Source organism: Somniosus microcephalus, chromosome 13 (genome assembly GCF_052327205.1).
Source record: "Somniosus microcephalus isolate GS21.2 chromosome 13, FLI_Smic_1.0, whole genome shotgun sequence".
Lineage (NCBI taxonomy): Eukaryota > Metazoa > Chordata > Chondrichthyes > Squaliformes > Somniosidae > Somniosus > Somniosus microcephalus.
In genome coordinates, this window is record NC_140999.1 from 141,832,488 (window position 1) to 141,844,822 (window position 12,335).

Genomic DNA, 12,335 nt, shown 5'->3' on the forward strand with positions numbered 1-12,335 from the left:
ATCCTGTGTATTCGCAGGGCTTGTCCATAGGGGATGGCTTCTTTAACGTGGTTAGGGTGGAAGCTGGAGAAGTGAAGCATCGTGAGGTTGTCCGTGGGCTTGCGGTAGAGTGAAGTGCTGAGGTGTCCGTCTTTGATGGAGATTCGTGTGTCCAGGAATGAGACTGATTCTGAGGAGTAGTCCATGGTGAGTTTGATGGTGGGATGGAACTTGTTGATGTTATCGTGTAGTCTTTTCAGTGATTCTTCGCCGTGGGTCCATAGGAAGAAAATGTCGTCGATGTATCTGGTGTATAGCGTTGGTTGGAGATCCTGTGCAGCGAAGAAGTCTTGCTCGAACTTGTGCATGAAGATGTTTGCGTATTGGGGTGCGAATTTGGTCCCCATGGCTGTTCCGTGTGTTTGGGTAAAGAACTGGTTGTCGAAGGTGAAGACATTGTGGTCAAGGATGAAGCGGATGAGTTGTAGGATGGCATCTGGAGATTGGCTGTTGTTGGTGTTGAGTACAAACTGCCGGCTCAAAGTGGAGAGGATCTCCAAGAGGATCGTGCATATCGACACAGACATCAAGTTTCTACAGAGATGCAAGAAAGCAGACAAGATCCCGAAAGGACTACAGATCACTAACCCACTCAAGTCGACCTACAACACAGACTACGCTGAGAGACTCTGCCGTCGTACCTCTCGCACACTCCTCAACCATCTCGTACACCAGCTCTACAGCAGACGCCGCAACCTCGAAACCGAGATGGAGTCCATGTTCTCAGCCTGTGCTCAGGACGCAGCAGACCAGCTACGAGACACCGCCAAACAAACAAGGCAACGGAACTACGCTACCTACATGCACACCAAGAACAGGAAGCTTGAGAAACTTGGCATCACCAGCAGCAGCAACCAAGCCTCCCCCAGTACCACGGTTGAAACCACAGGGAAATCCATCGTCAACCTGTCCGACCACACCCTTCAACCAGACGAAATTGAAGTTCTCAGCCGAGGTCTCAATTTCTGCCCCACCACCAAAATGGACCCCATCGGTCTCGCGGCAGACACAGAGGAATTCATCAGGAGAATGAGGCTCCGGGAATTCTTCCACAAATCCCTGACTGACCTGTTTGGACACCATTCACACCTTTGACTGCTGTGATTATCTCTCTGCCGAGGTGCGATAAATGGCAGTTGGAAAGGTCACCTGTAAACGTCTGACATGATTCTCTGACTATATAAGCTCTGTCTTTATGCATTTCTCCACTTCACCTGAAGAAGGAGCAGCGCTCCGAAAGCTTGTGATTTCAAATAAAGCTGTTGGACTATAACCTGGTGTTGTGTGATTTCTTACATATGATAGGGTAGACATAGAGAAGATGTTTCCACTTGTGAGGGTGTCCAAAACTAAGGATCATAAATATAAGATAATCACCAATAAATCCAATAACGAATTCAGGAGAAGTTTGTTTACCCAGAGAGTGGTTAGAATGTGGAACTTGCTACCACATGGAGTAGTTCAGGCGAATAGCATAGATGCATTTAAGGGGAAGTTAGATAAGGAAATGAGGCAGAAAGGAATAGAAGGATATGCTGACAGGGTGAGATGAAGTAGGGTGGGAGGAGACTCATGCAGAGCATAAACACCAGTTAGGCCGAATTGTTTCTGTGCTGTAAGTTCTATGTAAATGTATATTCTTTGTTTCCTCCCTCTCCCCTCAGCACTGCTTCTACCCAGTGCTGTTGCAGGTAATGGAAGTGATTGTGGTAGCTGCATATTTGCAGTCAGGCCTGTGAGCATTCCTGACCACAGTAGCAGCGGCTGAAAACGCTCCCATTAGTGCAGGATTCTCGAGAGGAGAGCCTCCCCGAGTACAGTGGATTTTTTTGTCAGTCAAAAGCTGATGGTTGTCTGCAAAGCAGTTTTGTTTTTCTTTCTATTTGTGCTACTGGAAGTTTCTGAGACCTGTGCTACGATGCGATTTTAAATGCAAGTTTTTCCATTTCCTGCAACTTGACGTTCAGTCTGTTGTGAAGCTGAACACATTTGCACCCTGTCCAAGCTCGGGCTGCCAGGCGGGACACTTTAATCCCTCCCCCAGCTGCTGGAGGGTTTGTTTCAGGCGAGGCACCAGCTTCCTGCCGGAACCTCCAACATGGCAAGCGGGGAGGGCGCCGAGCAGCAACGGCGGCGGAGCGACAAGTACTCGGTGCTGCTGCCCACCTACAACGAGAGGGACAACCTGCCGCTCATCGTCTGGCTGCTGGTCCGCTACTTCGATGAAAGGTACCCGGCTGCGCAGTAAGCGGACGGCGAGCTTTAACCAATCCCGCGGCCCGGCAGGGCGACAGGCCCCGGGAAACAGGCTGCGGGTGACAGCGGGGGGGCATGCGAATGGGGAAGGGAGAGAGAGAGAGAGGGGGGAGCGACCCTGGCGTCTGACAGAGCCGCCGACCTTGGCCTACCTGTCAGGGCGGTGAGAGATCAGAGCTGGCGGGCTCTGAGGGTAAATGTAGATAGAGAGCGTCCAGTAGGAGAGGGAGAAGGACAGCTGCCCTCCTCAACATAAAATCAGAAGATGCTGCAAATGGACAACAGGCCGATTGGGAGATAAATGCCCTTTTAATGTTGGGGGAATCCTTCAACCAAGATCTTTCTGAGATGGGTTCAGAAAAATATTCAACTATTTTTCTCTTTTGGACGCTGACTGATATTAATGGTATTTATTTTTTATGGGATCTTGGAAATGTCATGTCAAGGAAGTCAAGTTGTCATGAGTGGAAGATATATGCTGTAAGGTTAGTCAAGTAATCTACCGCAAAGCATTGGTTGATTTACTTCTGGTGCGAGGCAGAGAGATGATTTGCAGAACCTTTCGGTAAATTTTCTGTGCCTTAAATGCTCATCCCAAAAGATCGCGATTGGAAAATGTCCCATACATGGGTTGGTAGGATCCATGACAGAGTGGATTGTACATGGTGTTTGGAAGAAACAGACTTAGTGGGTTAATTGGGTTTCTTTATTCCGTTTTCTTATGTGATCAGAAAGGTTGACCGATTGCAAGCCCATTTAAACGCATGAAGCAGTGTTTATTTCTCAGACTGGTATACATCAAAATAGGTTGCATTTTTAATTTGAGAGTCTGCTCTAAATCCATAAAATGTTTTCTGGACCGAGAAGATGCAAAGAACAAACTTCCCAGCAACAGTGCCACGTGATATATCTTTTCTCTCTAGTTGTGAAAGTAAGCATAGTGAGTCGGTTTTTGGATTGTTCCCCCAGAGTTGTTTAACAGGACTGTTGTGAAAGAAATGGAGGACTTAAAAAAATTGTTGAAACTGTATGACCTCAACATATGTGTACATGACTTGTATTTTGATTTTCTTCAGTAATATTTAAAAATATTTGTATATAAACAATCAGAAAGTCCTCCCTTCGTATTTTCAAAAGAATTTATGATGTCCAGTGGTTTCTCTGTATAGTGTTGTCACTAGGACTTTTAATAAAGTGCAATGGCTGCTGTATGACATTTCTATACTTGAACTGCAAAATACCATAGAAACAGGAGTAGGCCATAATGCCCCCGAGTCTGTCCCGCTAGATCGTGGATGATCTGTACCTCAGCTTAATTTTTCTGCCTTTCCTCCATACCCCTTGATGTCTAGATTTTTCCTTTTCAAATATGGTTTGTGTTTGAAGAGAGCATTTTGAGCTGAATAAAATTAAGGTGGGAGACTGCAGGTCTGTCCCTTGCAGTGAGAGCTGTATCACAGAATAAAGGTATTGGCACAACATTAAAGTCTACTGGCTTTTTAATTTTTTTTTGTACTCAATAAGATGAAAATCTTCAATTTTGTCAGTGATCCTGTCAAATAACCTTGGGATGTTTCCCTACAATAAAGGCACTGTATAAATGCAAGTTGTGGTAACATTGAGCACTCTCAGTGCCAGTAATGCCTTCCTGTGCTCTGGCTCAACAATGTGTTGCAGGCGAAACCTCTAGTGCTACAGTTTTTAATTTTCCACAGTCTGAGTTAGCACTATTTGGGAGGTTTGGCCTATGTGCACATTGACAGCCAATAGATGCTTTCACCTCCTTAGTCAGTGGCTGGCTTTGAACCCAGGTCCCAATGATGAAAAGCTAGTGACTAACCCACTGCACCACTACCCACTTCCTAAAATGCACTCTTTTATATTTGCAATTTCATGTGAAAAAAGCCTTTGCTTGTATGATATTGCCAATGAAAACCGCCCACAAATAAAATTTATAAATTTAATCTGTCAAGATTTGGCTTTAAAGTGGCTTCCTACTGGTTTTGTACTAGTGAAATCAGCGGGTGGCTATAAATTGTTTTTCTATAAACACATAACAAGTTATGGCTAAATGTATCCTTTGTCCAAAGGCTGTGCTCAAAATGTACAAAAATGTCAGCTTGGCTTGGTTGGTAAGAACCTAACCACTGAAGTAAAAAGTTATGGGTCCAAGTCCCACTCCAGGATTTGAGCACTTCATCTAATCTCGACAGAGACCTCGGTATAGGACTGAGGAAGAGCTACATTGTTGGAGATGCAGTCCTTCAGATGAGATGTTAAACAGAGGCCCCATCTACTTATTCTGTTGGTTCAATATGTATATTAAAGATCTCATGGCACTATTTCAAGAAGAGATGGGAGTTTATCCATTGTCCTGAGCAACACTTTGCCCTAAATGAACGCCACCCAAAACAGATTCACTGGGTAATTATCTCATTGCTATTTACGGGATTTTGCTGTACATCAGTGGTTTTCAAAGTTAGTATATGAGGGACCCCTGGAATTATTGACACACTTCTGGGTGCCTTTGCCCTAACTTGTGAAAGACATTGTTTGCTACTCAAAGGAAAACAATGCTATCATTATATGGTATTCTTAGTAAATAGCAACAGAAATAAGTCGATGAATACAGGAAAAATACAGAAGTTTCACTACAATGTGCACATGATATGCCCAGTCCCAGACAGAGAAATCATAACCTTACAGATTCCCTAAGGTCTATAGTCCCCAGTTGAAAATCTATGAAAATAGTTTCCACATTTGCCTACATAATATTCATTAGACTCAAAGTAATTCATTATGTCATGGCTTTGATAGCTTCAGAGACATCATAAAGGAATATAAATGCAAATTTTTTTTCTTAAAAATCTGAAAATTCAGTGTACACATGCAAAAAAAAATCATTAAATCCTAAATTTATGTGCTTATGAAGAACTGCAACAGTGATTGAAGTAGCACCATTCATGTTTTTTTTTGTGTAAATAGAATGGTTATTCAAACTATTATTCCAAATGTTAATCATTATCAATGTGGTTGTTTACATATGGGTTTTTCTCTTTTTCTCCCACTCCCTTGTTAACATTCTGTCACTTGATCATGTCAATAATTTTTAGTATTTTATCATTTGTACATGTCAGTCTTGGCTCAGTGGTAGCACTCTTGCCTCTGATTCAGAAGGTTGTGGGTTCAAGCCTCACTTCAGAGACTTGTAGTACATAACCTAGGCTGATATTTCAGTACAGTATTGAGGGAATACAGCAAGGTTGTATTTCAGATGAGATGTTAAACCATCTCGGGTGAATCCCACGGGGCTATTTTAAGAAGAGCAGTGGAGTTCTCCCAGTGTTTTGGCCAACATTAATCCCCCAATCCACACCACCAAAACATTACCTGGTCATTCACCTCATTGTTGTTGCCTACATGACAACAGTGACTACACTTCTTTAGCTTGGGATGTCCTGATGACATGAAAGGCATATATAAATGCAAGTTCTTTCTTACAAGAATGCTTCAGGTGAAGCGGGGTTAGATGGCAATATTGGGATGAGGGCATGCAGTCCACATTTAAAATACATGCATTCTCTCTTCATTTCTTTTCTTCCATTATAAATTCCTATGTCGACAATTATAATGAAAACTGCCTATGTAAAATGGTCACACCAATTACACCGTGCCAAAAGTTGACATAGGCAGTTTCCATCATAAAAGTGGACATAAGAATATAGAATGGAAAAAACTAACAGGAAATCCATGCAAACATAAGATTTTTAAAATTATATTTTATATTATTCAGTTTCCTGTGGCATTGCTCATGGTAAGTCAGAGAATATACTATTTTATAATGACAGGAATATTATAATACATAAGATATTATTTTGATGATGTGGAAATGATCTGCCCATTTAAGGCCACAAAATCCAATAGGATTAACTAGGCACAATCTAAGGTTAATTAGAAGCTAATTGCTGTTGGCTTACCTTTAGATTCACAGGAATTTGTAAATTGCTGATTCCTTGGAAAGAATGAGTTTATGAAGGTCAGAAAGGGCTTTGTTTTTTCAATATATCTCTGTTTAGTTAGGATTCAAATTCCAAATTTTCCCCCCTTAGGCTGCTGGCTGAATGATCTGGACCATAATTTCTCAAGAACTATTATTAACTCCATTCCACAATTACACGAGACTGATCCTGACAGTTTTTCTTTCCAATCCTCCTGCAGGAGATGACGTACTCTAGTGCAACTACAGTCTCTCAGCAAAATGATAAAACTGCCCAAATTTGGATAAAACTTGCCCACTAAGAACAGAATTAGTTCAAATGACAGTCAATAACTCTGGTTGGGAAACTTTAAGAGTTATGAGGCTACTTCAGGATGAGCTGAATTTTAATGTAAAATATCCAAAGAGTCCCATCATGCTAAGAAACTCTTCCTGACTGAACACAGCTGCTGCTAGGGACTGCACACATTCCCACAATGCAACATTACACTAAGCACAGCAAACAGGTGATATTGATCATAAGGCTGCAAATCCAATTTGCCATCCCAAAGGTTAAACAGACAATAGTAATTGTGTGCCTTGGAGGTGTTAGTGACAGGGAACTAATAGCAGTAGAGTTAAACTAATACAAATCATGGCAGGATTTGTTTCTTACCTGGGCTGAAAATACCATCTCCTCCTAACTAGCCTACAACCTCCCTCATCATCTTCAAAACAGCTTGTTCCGTGAGCATGAATACTTGTGATGCATCATATGTGTAGCTGTTTCTGTGTTGTAAATACTATGTATGTAAGATAAAACAAAATAGTACTAATAAGGGAAAGAACACATGGGTATGCTTTTCAGACCTGTTTAAATTAGTAAAAACAAAAAACATCTTGCACGTTATTTTGCCAGATCTGTAAACATCGGAAAGCACGCCATGTTGTTCTGATGCCACTTTCACTGATCTCTTCCACCCAGCTGAATTGACTATCTTTAAGAACAGCAAAGTGTTGCACCAATTCACAACAGAGCAGATAGACATCTCCTGCAAGGCATCGTTACCATTAGTATTCAATTGGAAAACTTTCAGTAGAGCTTTTGGGATGGGCTATTCTCCATTACTCCAGGATCCCAGCTGATTTGAGATGTCTGACATAGCATATTCTATATTGGACACCTGATACTTCCATGCTTATTGACCCCAATCTGATTCACTCCTTGTATTGTACAGTTACTGACAGCTGTACATTATCTGTTTGCGTCAAACATAAGTGAAACAAAATCAGGCCTGATTCTACTCCCGTACATCGGCAACAAGAAAGGCAAACAAATAAAATGCGATTCGGTGTACTGCTGATCCACTACTAAATAAAACACCAATCATGATTCCCATATTGCAACCTTTTCAGAAAATTGGCTTCATTCCAAACACTAACTGCTCACCTAAAATTTAAAATCAGGGAAGATGAAAGTTGTAACTTCTCCTAATTCCTCCTTATGTGGCTTGGTGTAATTTTTTTTGTCTTATAATACTCCTGTGAAGCACCTTGGGAAGTTTTACTACGTTAAAGGCGCTATATAAATATAAGTTGTTGTTGTTGTAAATTTCCCCTCTCTCACCATAATGCCTTTTTAAATGGAAACAAAGTGATGTAAATATCTATTAAATTAAATGACGCACAATTGTTCTGGGTGTTAAAATTTAAAGTCATATTTGGCTTTCTAGCAAAAATATGAATGCAGTAAACTCTTTCTTATCCGGCACCTATGGGACTAGGATGGCGCCGGTTGATGAACAATTCTGGATAACAGAGAGGTATACCTACCAAGGCAATTTTTAACACAAACAAAAATAAAAAATCAAGAAATGTACTGTATAATTGGGTACTCACCTACAGAATGTTCCGTTAAATGTATGGTAGAATCGACAAGATTACCGGTTATTGAGGTGTTTTTTATTGAGATATATCTATTTTACCGGTTATTAAAGTATTCCGGATGATAAAGTGCCATTTAAACAAGAGTTTACTGTACATAGGCGGGGAGGAGGGGGTGCATGACAGACTAAACCTGTACTTTTTGAAACCACGAAAATACGCACAGTGCCAAATATGTAAGCTATATATGACAAAAAACAGTTATGATTAAATGTGACAACAGAATGTCAAGTGGTGCAGACAGGAAGTGCACACAAATATAACAAGACCTTTAATATATAAGATAGAAAGATTATAGTCAAACTTCATAATTGACTTCCTCTTATCAGACAGTGGATGTCTTTCACAGATAGATATTGGGTTTTGCTTTGAAGGTAAATTCCTAGCAATTAGAAGGTTGATGAACACCTACAAACTAATGTGGTGGAAAACCCAGTTTAGACACCATTTTTCTGAGCTTATTGTTACAGATTGATTATAGCGATTGACAAAAAGACTTTTGATTGGTTTCCATACTGCTATCCTGTTGTTTTTTTTCTGAAACATAGGTCTGACTCTTATTACCAACACTTTTTTCCACATCAGTTCGCTGTCTTTAACTACTGATACCTTCGCTTTTCTTGCATTGATGCAGCACAATCATGCTAGTGGACAACAGCCAGCAGTACTTTTTAGTTGTGTAATAAAAACGGCAGGCATTGGTTGTTGTGTTGCTATGGTCCCAACATAGCAACCAATTAGAGCATACACATCTCCAGATGTGGTAAAGCTGAATAATAGCAAGCACTAAGTCTGTTTAAACAAAAAAATGACTAAATGGGTCCAGGCACAGGTATCATATATCTATGAACCAGTTTCTCCAGACATCATTTTCAGTTTTCTTGTTGTTTTAAAAAATCCTTTTGAATATTCTGTTTCAGACCTATGAACTGTATTCCTCTATGCATAGACGTTTATTTAAACATTTTAAATCCTATCTAATAATGCTTTGAAGTTATGCTTTTTAAAAGTTAATCACTTTAAAAATCAGTTTTTAAAATCTTATTTTTTGGGGTGACTTTATCAAAGTGACAGATGTAAAGTGCTGCAAAATGGAATGCTATTCCACTTTGGCCACCCATTATCCACATCAAGTGCTCCCTGCTCTGATACAGCACAGGTTAGATGCAGAGCAAAACTCCCCAAACTCTTCCACAACCTCAGAAGACCACCCCAACTGCACCAGTGTGTTATTTCCACTTCACACCCCTGACATCTTTGTGGTGTTTCTGAATGAGGCTGCCAGTTAGTCCAATTGTGGGCCCACGTGGATTACCCTAATTCAGTGGATAAATTCGGGGAGGGGGCGGGGCAGAGAGACAGACACATTATAGAAGGGGGAAAAAAACTTTAATACCAGGTCTTAGAGCACTGTGTCATTGAGTTGTGCTGTTTTCAACAAGCTTGAATCGACTTTTACACCGATTCCCTTCTTTGCCTGAAATCCCTGATGATCAAGTAGTAGATGGATGCTCAAATTATCCAATTAAATGCACATTCTGGAAATTGGAATAATACATGTCTGAAGTTTGTCACTACTGTGCTTCAATTTTTCTGAGATACAGTCAACTCTTAATTCAAAGTTTTTTTTCCTCACAAAAAAATTTGTATTAGCCATAGTACAAATGAACCAATTTTAATGAAACAGCACATCAAGTAACTAAGAAATACCATAAAACAACAAAGCAACTATATTTAAACTCACACAATTAGAACTTGAGTACTCTACAAGATGCACAGTAACAATTCAGTTGTTTCATAAAAGTTCTGTGTTTGTGGTTTATTTCCTGCCGACAGCACATTCATCCACAAAATTTTCCACTTAGTGCCCGGAAAAGCTCCATCTGGATATTTGGCTTAATTTCAGCCTCCAGCCCTAACCGTCAAGCATTCACTCCTCAATTGGAAGGCATTGTTGTGGTGAGGGCTGGTTTCTCTTCCTTTATCTGCTTACTGGATTCAGTTGTTTGGTCTTCTTCCTCACTCTCAATCCCGCTTCCACGAGCAACAATATGCTCCCGTACAGCATCAATAATTTCCCATGTTGATCAGCAATCCAGCCCTCAGAATTTCGTTATCAGTACCGAAATGGATTCAAAACTTGTGTCTGCCGGTAGTCGCAACAGCAAATTCATGCACTCAAAAGGTTCTCTGCTTCAGTCGGTCGTTGGTGCCTGTGTGGGATCCTCAGCTGTCGTGTGCAGCTGCCTGAACTGCTGCTGGGATGAACTTACAGTACTAAAAACAATTTGCAATGATTCTACTTTCAACTCCTCTCAAGCTAAATGGCTCATGTGTGCCTGCAGAATATCCAATGAAAATGGCAAACTAGCATCATGCATGGCAATCACTTTTTGCACCAAACAGTTTTTTCAGTTCTGTTTCATATTTTGAATCACAACAGCATCCGTTGGCTGGATCACGGATATCATGTTAGCATGAAAAGTATTAGCTCTGGTGCATTTGCACGCGAATCGCACATTTATCAGCTGTCGAAAAGATGCCTTTTTTGCCTTGTGATGCCATGCTTCGCAGCCACACCTGTCAAACAGCACCAGTCATCTTAGCCTTTTTATAGTTTAAGTAAGTTACAGGCAGAGCAACAGCACCACAAAAACATGGAGAGGGGATTGGTTACATCCCTGATCAACAGCCGTGTTCTTTATTTCTCAGTTATACTAACTCAAACCATAACTGTACTTTGCTGCTTACCTTTTTTTTCCCCCACCTGAGCAATTTTCATTAATGAAGCTTGCAAAAAGGGTGTGGTTCACCAGCAGCAAGTATGTCTTCAGGCTTCTGATGAAATACAATTTCAGGAATTTTATTACGCACCCAGTTGTTGATGCTTTCTATGGGAACGTCCTCCCCAAGAGTAGACCTGGTCTTGATCGTGCAATGGTTTTTGAAGCAGCTGATCCACAATGCAGGAACAGGGCCAGTTCTAAATTCTTTGCTCATTCAATTCGCCTTTGGCTTCAGGACAAGTTGAAGTGCGCATCCTCTTCCTTTGGTCGAAAAATTCTGCTGGTAATCAGCGGCAATTCTCTTGTTTTCCAGGTAAATGGAGAGTGCGATGGGAGGGATATTACATTTTTGTGCCACAACTTTCTTCATTTATCCAGTTGCTCCTCCACATATCTGATCTTGTATTTTTCCTCAGTGGTATGGGTGTTGTAGTTTAGCTAACCATCTTAAATTGCTCTCTTCACTTGATGATGCACTTCGTGGGGAGTGCTGCCAATCTTAGACACCTAATATTGATCATGGGGTTGAATTTGAATTAAGCAGTGCATTTGACTGATGAGGTCCTATTTGAATTGGGAAGTTTAATTTGAATTAACCAATAATTCAAATTAAAAGGCACAAATTAAATTATAAGCTTCAATAGAAGGAATATATGTGTGATTTTTATTCAAATTAAGAGTAGACTATTAGTCTTAGGGCATTAATTAAGATGACACCAGTTTTACTTGATCCTAATTTGCAGAACTATTATACTGATAGGAGGAGCTGAGGTTTGCTACTTATATAGAAATATGGTATTGGAACAATCCAGTCGATTAAAATGACTTCAGATTCAGTTGGTCGACAGATTTTTTAAATGTCCTTTTATGTAGCTGTCCAGCTGTGTGTTTTCTGTCTTGGACTGCAATGCCTAGTTTCATCATAAAAGTTGTTTGAACTTATTCCACTAGATTGACAATATTAAACCATTTTGTGACAAAGATCAGTTATGTACCTCTGATTTTCTTTGGCTGGGTACTGATAGATGGGCAGAATATTTCCCACATTTGCCATGCAAGTAGATAAGGGAAGTTTAATCCAGCTGGGTTCTCTTATGAAAAAATAAATGATAATTGCTTTTATTGTTGAGTTTTATTTTAGTTGCAAAATTCAGTGTTTTGATTCTGTCACCTTGGAGAGCGTGCAAAGGAGATTTATTAGAATGTTACCGGGGATGAGGGACTTCGGTTATGTGGAGAGACTAGAGAAGCTGGGATTGTTCTCCTTAGAGCAGAGAAAGTTAAGGGGAGGTTTAATAGAGGTGTTCAAATTATTAAGTGTTTTACTAGAGTAG

General features: G+C 40.5%; 1 protein-coding gene across 1 annotated transcript in view; it reads left to right on the top strand.

The window, feature by feature from the left end:
* The first annotated feature begins 1,701 nt into the window (after window positions 1–1,701).
* The window catches only part of dpm1 (dolichyl-phosphate mannosyltransferase subunit 1, catalytic), an 84,135-nt gene continuing 73,501 nt past the window's right edge, over window positions 1,702–12,335 (top strand). The window contains exon 1 of the mRNA XM_086005312.1: window positions 1,702–2,268. Coding sequence (XP_085861438.1) covers window positions 2,138–2,268 — 131 coding nt within the window. The 5' untranslated portion in view covers window positions 1,702–2,137. The remainder of the gene's footprint in view (window positions 2,269–12,335) is intronic.